This window comes from Dermatophagoides pteronyssinus, unplaced genomic scaffold, assembly GCF_027571235.1.
Source record: "Dermatophagoides pteronyssinus isolate colony J.1.1.1.1 unplaced genomic scaffold, Derpt_VIB-CSIC_2022.12 sq0014, whole genome shotgun sequence".
NCBI lineage: Eukaryota > Metazoa > Arthropoda > Arachnida > Sarcoptiformes > Pyroglyphidae > Dermatophagoides > Dermatophagoides pteronyssinus.
Window position 1 is genome coordinate 837,234 of NW_027461538.1, and position 12,457 is coordinate 849,690.

Genomic DNA, 12,457 nt, shown 5'->3' on the forward strand with positions numbered 1-12,457 from the left:
TTTGGGTGTGCGTGTTTCACCGTTTTTCACGTGTTTCGCTTTTTCCATTGTGGAAAGAAAATGCTACAGGAAAACAACAACAACAAAAACAATCCATATTTGTTAAACAAAATAGACCAAAATTGCGAAAAAAAAACATTGGATTCGATTTTGTTTTGTTGTTTTTGTCCATAAAAACAAACACACAGAAAAATCGTTTTGCTTCAAAAGTTTTTTCCTTTGATGATGACTATAATTATTATTATTTTTTAACATAAAATACCAAATATGACCAAAAACGATGAATTTAGATCTTCGAACAGACAAACAAAAAATGTCATCCATTCAATTTTGTTTCCATTTCCTCGAAGTTTTTTTTTAAAAAAAAATTCATAATTTTCATGTTCTGATCAACTTTCTCCTTTCTCTCTCTTTTGAATGCCTATTTTCGGTCAGGTTAAATCGCCAATTCAAGTCAAGTCGCAAAGTGAAACTTTCGAATAGAAAAAAAATGACAAAATGAAAAAATGGACATGGTAAAATGGAATTTCCGGACAATCAAGATTTGTGTGTGATCAACTGTGATATAAGTCTTCATTATCATTGTTGTTGTTGTTAAAATAGTCGACGATATGATCTGATCTGAAATGATATGAAATGAAATGAAATAAAGACATCACGATTCGGCTATTAGCATTGATTTTTGTTTTATCAGCTACTGAATTGATTGAAATGAATGTGAAATATCAAGTTCGTTTCGAAAATATCAAATTTCATCAATCAAATGATGATGATAAGTGTTCATTTCAGTTATGGATTAAATAAACGGATGTTTTTCTTCAACAACAACAACAACAAAATTCGGGCGCCATGTTTGCAGAATTATCAATGTATCTTTTTTTCGGAGATTTTCGATCGATCGATCGATGAGATAAAGAGTTAAGTAGATCGATAAAATCGATAATTATCATTCATTATAATCATGTTTTTCATTGGAAATCAACAAAAAAGAAACAAAATAGAAAAGCCATGCAAAACAGGCATTCAGTAAATAAGTAACAAGTAAAACAATTCTCAAGAAAATTCCTGACCTTCATTTTTAAAGTAATTATAATTAAATTTAAATGATTTTAAATTTTAAATTCAAATTAATTGCTACTGTTTTTTTTTTGTTGACATTTAAAATTTTTTTTTTGTCAAATCACGATTTTTTTCAAAAACATTTTACCTCAAATAATCATTCAATCAGAAATGATTTAACCAATCAACCAACCGACCAAAACATTTGATCAATTTAGAGCAATGTTCATCTTGATTGACTTTTTTTTTTTGCTTCTTGATTTCGTATAACAACAAAAGGTTTGAACCAGATTTAATGAAGATCAACCTGGGCGCAAAGGGAATTCATTAATCACGAAAAAAAAATCAAAACAATTATCCATCTTCATTAACAGATTTTGGTTATTGTTTTTCGTTTATCATCATCATCTATGATAATGAGGTGGTAATCAACGAAAAAAAAAGACCAAACGAAACAAAAACCCAGCACATAATGAATGATGGCGATATGTGCCCTCTAAACCTGAAAACAAAAAATATTAAGATTTTGAATGTAAAGAGATTTTGCAAAACCAAAAAAACATAAATTCATTAATGGGATCAATCAAAAGAAGAGAACAATGAAAAAATGAATGGAAAAATGGAAAATGCAGATTTTCGCTCCCATCATTTCTTGGGCTACTGTTGTTGTATTTTCTTCTTGTTTTTCCATTGATGATGATGATTATCATTATGATTATGATCAAATGAACGAACAAACAAACGGATGGTTGGTTGATCCGGCCCGATTTTTTGAATGAATGAATGGTTAATGGAAAAATATTCAATTCAAGAAAGTTTGAATCAAAGCAAAGTAAAAAAAGGCTAGCTTCTTTAATTTCTTTTGTTTTACCGGGACATACATACATACATCATCAACAACGAAGATCAAAAAAGAATTTCCCATCCTTGCCTGTACTGTACACACTTGTCCTCAATTCAAATGTGGTTAGGATAAACCAACAGCAAAATCTGATACAAACAACCAACCAACCTAGATCAATGGAAAAAAAATTATTAATTTCTTTAGCTTGATTAACCAACTATGAAAAAAAGTAATAATAATCTAATAGGGTATCCCCTGATGATGATGATAATCAAGTTTTTTCTTTATTTAGATTTTCAATACATTCAGATCATTTATGAATGGAGGTTAGTGTGTAAAATGGATACAATATCTGCATGTTTGTTGTTGTTCATATAATAGACTTGATGAATGATGGATTTCAATAAACAGAAGCTAAACAAGCTATAAGCTTGGTTTTTTCTAAAATCCTTATCTGTTCATTATCTAAAAAGGATTAAGTTATCGATAATGTTTTTAATCAAGATTAGATACAAAAAAAAATGGATGTTTAGCATCATTGATTCAATCAATCACTGATGATGATGGATGGATCGGATGGAAAAATCAAATCAGCTAAAATTCGATTATGATGATGTTAATGGATCAAAAAATAGATTTTCAGAAAAATAATCAATTTTTGTTGTTGTTGAATGGATGGATTTTCTCAACAACAACAACAACAACAAAAGAATCACAAAATGACAACTTTTTTTTCGGGTTAAAAACCAAAATAACCAGCTGGAGTTTTTTGCTTGGTTAATCATTATCGGTTTAACCTGTGTGTTAGTGATTGATTATTGATCATCATTATTTGGGCTGTCATCGATAATAATCGATAACAATCGATTGATCGATCGAACATTATTCATCGATGGATTAGCTGAAATCCATCGATCCATTGATCCATCAAAAAAACCGAAAAAATATTGACCTCAAAACCAGAAAAATGACCATTATAGCCACCAGGATTCAATCAATCCATTTTGATTCGATTGAATTTGATCTGTCAAACAAACAAACATCATTTTTCATCATCAAACAATCAACAAAAAGCTCTAAAATAAACAAAATCTAAACGAAACGAAAAAAATCCTTTATGTTTACCAGATGGATTCATTTTCCCAGGAGTTTCTCTAAGTAAAAATGACCAAAATCGAAACGAAAATCAAATATTCAAAAAGAAAATTGTTTATTTAAATACACTTACTTTGTGTTTGGATGTTGTTGATGTGTCTATTTCGACCTGGTTGGTATTTTTAATCGATTGATGATGAAGAATGATAATGGTGATGGTCGATTGAAAAAAAATTTGATTAATGAACGATATTTATGAATCAATATTGAACAAACAAACAAACAGAAAAAAAAAGTTTATCGATGATAAGTGGTGAGAAACTTTGAGAGTTGATTCTGTACTATACTGTACTGATTTGATGATTTTGACCCGAATTTTCGGTTACTTCAAGCCATAATGATAGTGGTGATGAAGATGAAAAAAAGTGTCCGAATGGAATCAGGATTTTTGGTCAAAAAAAAAATCGATTAAATCGATGATGATGATAAACAATCGATTATGACGACCACCATCGATGATGATTATTTCTTCATTCGAAAAAAAAAACGTTACACAGTATTATCTGGTCTAGGGTTGTTGTCCACACTCGATGATCATTATTATCATCGTCGTCGTCGTCATCGACGGTAATCATCACTTTAACCGATTAATTCGATGATGATGATGATTCGGTTCACTAAATGTTGATAGATCAAGCACGATCAAATCAAATCGACATAACTTATTGGTTAATTGGTTAAATTCGGAACAAAAAAAAATCAAAATCAAATCAATCAACCAGGATTTTTGATTCGACCCGGTTTCTTTCTTTTCGATTTGATTTCTTTTCTGGATTAAATCTTGCAAAGAGGCAATCAATCAATCAATCGATCGATTGATCGAACTGTTTGATGTGCTTGAATTTCTTGGTTTCAATCCATTTCTGGTTGATCTCTATTCATTTTTGTGTTTGTTCAAGGTTAATCTGTCATTTTCAAGGATAAGATGTGTGTGTATATGGTTGTGGCGTGGAAAAAGTCTGGAAGATAGATAAATCTGGAAAACAAACAAAACATTACATTATCAACATCATCTTAATCCGAAAATCATGATTTTACAAACCTAGATTCAGTTTCTTTTCTTTTCTTTCTTTCGTTCTGATTTGCCTGATGTTGCATATATTCCCAGAGATTTCTCAATTTTCTATTCATATTTTCTTTTTCGTTGAAATCGTGTGGTTATCGTAGTTGCAGGCAGTCATTATCATTATCATGATGATGATCATCGTAGCCAGACATTTTTTGATGAAATTTAAACCCCAAAAAGATGCTAAGGAAAAAACGGGCTATTTCGACATAAACACCATCATCATGATCAACAATTTAACCAAGAGTTTTTTGTGGGTAAATGATTTATCATGAATCAATTAATTAATACAGAAAAACTGATACAATTTGTCAATCGGATTCGATTCTCGACTTTTTCGAAACAAATTATTAACCGAAATTAATTTCCGACTTTTTTGTCCGAGATTTGTTTTTGTTTATGTTTTCACACGAACATTGTCAACAGGATGCTCACTCACTCACTCACACACTTGTTCATATACAACGTACCAAAAAAAAATAAATAAATAAAAAATTCAATTAAAAATGTGTCGAGTGAAAAAAAAGGTGAAGATGATAAATAATTATGACAAGATAAATGTCACATGATAATAATAATGATAATAAGTTTGAATTTGACTGATAACAATTAAATAAAGGTGATGGAAATTATGGAAAACAGAAACAAAAGATGATATCTACCCTTTGAACAGCTCATTAAAATAAAAAAAATTTCGAATGTTTTTGTTGAGAGGAGGGGGGGAAGAAAGGATTCTTTTGTTCTCATTTTTTTTCGTTTTTTTTTGTTCTGTTTTGGTTGGTGGTCATCATTCTTTTTTCAATGATGATGACCATGATGATGATCATCAACAAGATGGTAAAAAAAAGAGAGAAGAGAGGCAATATGTGTGACTTTTTTGGAAGAATTATCGTTATCATTATGAACATCATTGTGTTTTTTTTACCGTTTGTTTGATATGATGATATTATGGTCGAATTGAATTGAAATTGAATGAATGAATAAAAAGAAAAGAAGAAATGTAAACCAAATGAGATGCAAAAGGTTGGTTAATAATAATAATAATAATAATAATATCGAGTTCAATGTTAAACTGGTTCTTGTCCTACTTTTTTTTCTTTTTCTTCTTTGCCCCTTTTTTTTCGCAGATATCCATCATCATCATCATCATCAAAATCATGATCATCATGATCATCATCATTGCCACTTGATGAACATCATTTTTTACCGAAAAATAAGAAGATATTTCTATTTTAGTGCATCACCATCAATGTGATGTCCAAATAGATCGAATGAAAAATCCATTATCTTCGACAAGCCATGTTGGCGGCGGTGGTGGTGGTTGATGGCCACCGGGGTTAACATTAATGGATTTTAATGAATGAATGTTCAAACAACATCATTTTTTTTTGGATTGTTTTTTTAAATCGGAAATTGAACAATAAAAAAAACTATGACTTTTACCGATTTGGTATTTGCGTTTTCGAATCGAATCAAAACAAGGCTCATTTCGAAACAAATTTGTAATGAAGATGATTATCATGGTGTGGACACACACAACAACAACAACAATGTCCGAGTTGTTGTTTTTTTTCTCACTTGTTTTGCACCCTAATTAAATTCAGAAAAAAAAGACAAGAAAAAATCTGCAGCCATTTCTTTCAAATTTAATTTATGACAAAATTTTTTTAATTTAATTTAAAAAAACTCATCATCATTGTCATCAGCGTTCCAGAACACCTTCAATTGTCGATTGATTTTGGCTGGACTTTTGGATTTTTTGTTGTTGTTCAACACACTCTGTAATTATAATCAAATGAATATGTAAATTAATTTTGCTTTTTTTTACATTTTTTTACATTTTAGATTTTTTTTTGGAAAATTTCGAAATGATAACACCTTTGGTCATGGCAATGTCGATGATGATGATGAACATTCTCATATGAATAATAAGACGTTTTTTTGTTATGGGTAATGATGTGATCCTATGATGGTCAATATAGTGATGAGAATGAACAAGTCAGAAAAGTAAAACATGCGATGCTTAATTTGGATAATTGAATATATAGAGACAATTCATTTTTCCCATATTCACCAAAACGTATTGAATATTAATATTGTGGCTGTGGTTTCAAATTGTTTCGAAAATGAGATTTATTCGCATTTCGTTTCGATTTTTGTTGTTCGAGATCAATTTCAAGATCATTAACATTGTCTTCTGCTGACCGATTGTTTTTGTTTTTTGGCCACAAAAATTTATTTATTTATTTTTTCAAGCAAGATTACAACATTGAAAAAATCCAATCCAATTATCATTGATAGTAGTTGAATAATGTTGTTGTTGTTGTATCAAGAAAACAACAACATTTAAATTGATTTCACCATCAAAAACCTTGTTGGCCTTGTTTTTTTTGGAAGGGAGATCGATGTTGTTGCTGAATGTAATGAATGTGCAAAAAAAAGCTAATCTTTGTGCGTTGTGTGTTGCCAATTATCATCATTTTCACAGTAAGATTTTGTTATCGTTTTTTTTCGCTCATTTCAAATTGATTGATTTCATTTTCGTTTTTCGATGCTTTATTTGAAAAAAAATTGATAACGATGACCATATCGTTACAATGGTCATTATCTGAAAAAAAGATTAAAGAATTCAACAGGTGTGCGTGTGTGTGTCAATGTCAATGGTGCCAACCAATATTGCACAGTGTTTGTTGGCTAAAAATCTGTCTATTGGAGCCTTGATCAAAGATTAATTGAATGGAGATTATCATTGATACAAGGGATGCTTAACACGTTGACCATCGACCGTGAATCAATTTTAATTTTGCAAAAAACTGAAAAACTAAAAATATTTTACAGGCTTATCGAACGACGAAAGAGTTAAAGATTTACTAATTACGAATATATTTAATTAATCAGCTAATCAATATTCATCGATTGAGAAATTCAAAATTCAAAAAAATTCAAAATCGTCCCGTTATAATTTTTGGCGCCACAAGAAACCGGTTTTTTTCTCTTGTTTCGTTGATTTTCTTAATTTGGAAGATTTTCTTCTTCAAAGAAGAAATACATTAGTTTCTCTTTCGTTTCTCTCTTCCTAAGAAGATCTTACCTGTGTTTCACCTGTTGCCGTTAGCATCATCTTCATCATCGCTGCACACCACTATGTTTTCCAAAATGTTTTTTGGATTCTCTTTTTTGATCTGTTTTCGACCGAATTATTTTTTACTGTTGTCTTCGTGCTTTAGTCTCTTGTGAAACGGCTACAGATCAGTGTATGTCGTCCAACCATCGTCAACAACAACAGTTTCTTGACAGTTTTTTCTTTTTTTTTCCCCTGAATATTCAAATATTCAACACTTTGGTTTAACGCCGGTTACATAATCAATCAATCAATCAATCAAATCAATGTGTGATATCAGTTGAATTCCGACATCATTGATCGACGAATGAATTGAATTTCTTTCATTCTGAATATCTTATGTGTCATTCTTGCACTTGAATGTTAACACGTGCAAACTGATTTAGTGTTGGTGGCTTTGAACTGATCTAGATTTTTTGGCCAAAAGAAAAAATTTTTTTTTCAGTTGAAAAGAATGAATGAATGAATGAAAAGTTCAATCAACATACAATGGCCAAACATTATTTGTTTGGTCCAACAACAACATTAACAACAACAACAAGTGACGATCCAAAACGTTAAGTGTGTGTTCCACCATTTGTGTGGGAGAAAATAGTCGGAAAAGATTTTTCCCTGTTTCTGTTTTGATGATAAAAATCAATGTTGACTGTTTTTGTTGAAATATGTTTGTAGCAAAAAGTATATCCAACCATTCACCATATCCATAGATCTAAAGATTTTATAGATTTTTCATTTTTCAATCTAACATCTGTGTTTGTGTTGACCGTTAATGAATGAATGAATCTGACCGACAATCAAAAAAAAACGGTGTGTTTTCATCACATAACATCCGAATCGTTTTGTATGTGCCCTGTGTGTGTATTTTGCCATTTGTTTTTGCAAATGATAATGATTCTTCGTCATTTTTTTTGTTTGTGATTTTCAAATGCCCAAAAGTAGCCAACAAATAGTTTGTCCATTTTTCGTTTTGTTTGTAGGCGTTTGTTGTTAATTTTATGTTTAATTTTTCTGTGTTTTGTTGTTGAAAATATCCTTAAAAAAAATCATCCATAATCATCATAATCATCAAACCACATAAAAAAAATGGTTGATGATATAATGATGATGATGTTGGTGGAAAAACAACAACGAAGACGACGAAAAGTAATCGCCACCAACTATGATAATGATGACAACAATTTAAATTGTCAAAATATTCATCAAAAAACCACGAAGACGACGACATTGAAAAATATTAAATATGATGATGATGACAGTGGACAACAAAATTGGTCAAAAGCCACAATGTGTTCTGTTGTTGTCGACGATAATAGTGTTGGTGATGATTGCAATGAATCATCAAAACCGTTATTTATTAATACCATAAATGAAACGGATATTATGGAACAACAACAACAACCATCATATAATGATAATGATGATGATCATCATCGAAAACGAAGAAGAAAATTATCATCATCATCATCCTTGTTACCATCACCAAACATGAATAATATCGATATGAAATACTTTATTTGGATGCGAGCGTGGTTGTCTTCGACGACAAATTGTCGTTCGCATTATAATAATCATCCAATATGGTCATCATCAACAAAATCCTCATCCACATCCACATCATCATCGCCATATCATCATCATAATAAATCATATTTGCTCATATTGACCATGATGATGATTATTGCCGTATCATCATTGTCAACCGATGCTGTTAAAATTATTAATCATAATAATGATGATCATCATCAAAATCGACAAAATCGACCACAATTTTTACCACAATCATTATCATCACCACCAGTAAATTTTCCACTTTTATTTGCATCATTTTTATCACAACAACAACGACAACAACAATATTCACCATTATCATCAATGAATTCCAATGTTGATGATCAATATGGTGATGAAAGTGGTAATGTTATGCAATCAATCAGATTACCATATCAAAATTTTGGTGATCATTTTTATCAACAACAACAACATTATCATCTGCCTCCTTCTAATCACCATTATTATCATCAACAACAACAATATCTTCAACAAGAATCATCAATACCTGAACAAATTATTGTTGAATATGAACAACAACCATTACAAAATCAATGTAAGTTGAAATAGTTTTTTTTTCTTCAAATTTTTTTACTATTTAGACTTTTATGTGTGACAAAATTTTTGTCATTTTTTTTGGAAAAAAATCCGTATACCTCGAAGCAAAGTTTTGTTCCATTAAAAAAGAAAACCTGCTGAAAAAATACTAAAAAAAGATACTAATTTTCACCTGATTATTTCCAAGAAGAAGATAACTTGGTGCATTTTATCGCAGGTTGATTTGATGTTTCATTCAGATAAAAACGTAAGAAAGTAAGATCTTTTACTAATCGACAATAACAATTTTACCGAAACACCGTTTTTTTTCAAGTATTTCTATTTTAAGTTTGTTAAACATGTATTTTTCCCTTTTTCTATTTGATCATCATCATCAATGATGCGAATTAAATGAAATCAATTTATTTTTATTTTTATTGAGAGGGGGACAACATTTTGATGATGCTTTCATGACGCATCATTTAAACTTTTTGTCGTTGACCCGATGATGATGATGATTGAAAATAGTAACAAAAATGTTGTTGTCACAACAACTTTGTTTATATGTTTCTGGATCGATGAATCTTTTTACAAACTGGCCACTAAATTAGCTTAATTCACATTATATAAAAATAGATTTTGTTTTCGTGTTGATTGCTGATGTTTGGTGACCATCAATCAGTCAGTCAGTCAGCATCATAATTATCAATTAAAATTGTAACCAAATGAAATGGATCGAATCGAAAAATTGTTCCAAAAGCAAACAACTTTTTTTTTGTAGCAAAAAAAATGTTTTTTTTTCAATTTTCGACGAAAACAAAATTTTCTAGTCCACCGATGATGAATAAAAAAAAAGAAGATGAAGCAATTAGGAATTGTTTTCGTTCGTTTGAGAAAGTTTTTTCCATTTGTTTGTTTTTTGAAGAGAAACGTCAAACAAAAACACAAAACAAACATCAGAAAACAAAAAACAAAAGGCCAGTATGATTATTATTATTATAAAAGGAGATTATATAACACAATAATGATGATGATTGTCATGCAACAACAACAAAAACATTGAATAATAATAATGATTGAAATTTATTCAAAAAATGTTACAGTTTTTTGGGGACCTTGGACTTGTTTTTTTTCTTCTTCGAAACATTCTTCTTTTTCGTTTGTTTTTCTTCTCGTTGACAAATGACAATTTTTAATGTTTGCCATTTGCGTTTTTTGTTTGTTTGTTTTGTTTTTTGTGTGTGAAAGTTTCAGTTGAAATCAATTTGGTGATTAATTAATTATGATGATGATCAGGATGAATTTCAATAATTTGATTGTCAACATTAACTTTGTTTTCCTTATTATTCTTCTTTGAATAAAGTCATAAAAATCAATGAAGCAATGAATTTACTGTTCTTTTTTTTTGATGGTCACAATGTAGAGTGAATGATGATAAGAATGACTAAAACGAAAGAAAGAAATTAAACTTTTTTTTCTGAATTCAATTTCAATCACGTTTTTGTCATTTTAGATGCAATGAATTAATTTGATTGTCAATTTCGGATGACCAGAACTGGACTACCCTTGTTGTCCATAAAATTGTCGCGTCCAGACAATAACCATGAATATTTGACCATGGTGAATTTTTTATCATTTGATTTTGAGGTCAACCGATATCAATCTCCATTATCATCATCATCATTTTTATTTACACATGACATTTTGATCATCATCATCAACAACCGATCATGTGAAAACCGATTATATGATTTCTTGCCTTCTTTGTTTTGTTGAAAAAAATGTCCTTTTTTTATATGTGTGGGAAACGAATTGGGGCGAATTATTATTTACACAAACAAAACAAAAAACAATGGAAAATCATTGTGAATAATGAATGATATATAACAAGCTTTGGAAAATAAGATTCGGAAAAAAAACAAAATAATGATAATCGATAGTATCGATTATTTTTCTTCTTCAAACAACACAACGACGAATTGTCGGTTGAAAACTTGTAATTTGAACCAAATTTTTTTTCATGTTTGGTTTACATAAATGTTTGGTGGTGGTGATAGGTAAATATTATCATTATATTCGATGGTTTTCGGTTTTTTAATGGCATTTTTGTGGTGGTTTCGCTTCATTTGTTTCTGTTTTTTTTCGACGAAAAAGGAGAAAAAATCTGTGTATGTGTTTTTCCGTTACTAATCGATTCGAATAGACAAAATAAAAATGATGATAATTTCAGTCAGTTTACATAACGAATGTTGTTGTTGTTTTTTAATCATTTTTTGAAATGAATTTCTTTGAAAAAACCTTGATGGTCGAGATTTTTGGCCAGAGAAACAAGGGTGATGAACAATGCAAAAAAAATGTTTAGTTTTTTTTTTGATTTGATTGATATTTGACATTTGTTTAGGCGGAAAAACAACAACAACAACTGAATCATTCTGGCCGGCTGTATTTGTAAAGAAAGAAAGAAAGAAAAATTATCATTTTTATTGAAATTTTTTTTTTGGTTGAGTTTGAATGGCTTGATAATTGAAAAAAAATGTCTTTGTTAAAGATCATCATCATCATCATATTCATGACATAAGATGATGATGGGGTGGATCTAAATTTTTCAAAAAAAAAAACATTCGAAATTGGTAAATTCCCCCCCTCAAGTATACAATGATAATGGAGGGTTGAAATGAAAAATGAATCGATTATGTAATGTTCAGGAGGGGGTTTTTTCGTTATGAAAAAAAAACAATTTTCTTTCCATTATCATTACACAATGAGAGAGAGGTATGTGTCACATCAATCATTTGATGAATATCAAACAAATACTGGCTGATTTCGTATGAAGAAGAAGAACAAATGAAATGCGAAGTTCAATGATAATGATAATGATGATGATGGTAGAAGAAGTATGGCGAGGTATTTCGTTTTTCTTTTTTTTAAAGAAAAAAATAACCATAAGTTAATCACATAGGGTAAACCATCATCATCATCATCATCATAATCATTCCTGTCAATCATTTTGAATGATTGAACGATCCATTCTTTTAGTTGCACGACATAATAATCGATTGTATCGAATGAGCAAAAAAAAATGGGGCCAACATCGAATTCGAACACAACATAACGGATATATCCAAAA

At 29.9% G+C, this 12,457-nt stretch overlaps 1 protein-coding gene and 2 long non-coding RNA genes across 5 annotated transcripts in view; 2 read left to right on the forward strand and 1 right to left on the reverse strand.

The window, feature by feature from the left end:
- Positions 1 to 1,875: 1,875 nt before the first annotated feature.
- Positions 1,876 to 4,542, reverse strand: LOC142645534 (uncharacterized). Of its 2 annotated transcripts, none has more exons than XR_012846653.1 (3): positions 4,101 to 4,542; positions 3,132 to 4,034; positions 1,876 to 2,071 (listed from the first exon to the last, which is right to left on the reverse strand). It is a non-coding gene; the product is annotated as an uncharacterized LOC142645534 (long non-coding RNA). The 2 variants fall into 2 exon arrangements; XR_012846652.1 differs by lacking the exon at positions 1,876 to 2,071 and adding an exon at positions 2,455 to 3,057.
- Positions 4,543 to 4,835: 293 nt separating this feature from the next.
- On the forward strand, positions 4,836 to 6,972 carry LOC142645542 (uncharacterized). Its single transcript, XR_012846657.1, has 4 exons — positions 4,836 to 5,147; positions 5,252 to 5,905; positions 5,970 to 6,611; positions 6,744 to 6,972. It is a non-coding gene; the product is annotated as an uncharacterized LOC142645542 (long non-coding RNA).
- A 127-nt stretch (positions 6,973 to 7,099) lies between these two features.
- The window catches only part of LOC113797133 (uncharacterized), a 36,944-nt gene continuing 31,586 nt past the window's right edge, over positions 7,100 to 12,457 (forward strand). Inside the window, exon 1 of one of the 2 annotated variants that reach the window (XM_075821973.1) lies at positions 7,100 to 9,349. In XM_075821973.1, the coding sequence (XP_075678088.1) occupies positions 8,329 to 9,349 (1,021 nt within the window). In that variant the 5' untranslated portion in view covers positions 7,100 to 8,328. The remainder of the gene's footprint in view (positions 9,350 to 12,457) is intronic. The other variant, XM_075821974.1, reaches the window with a different exon arrangement.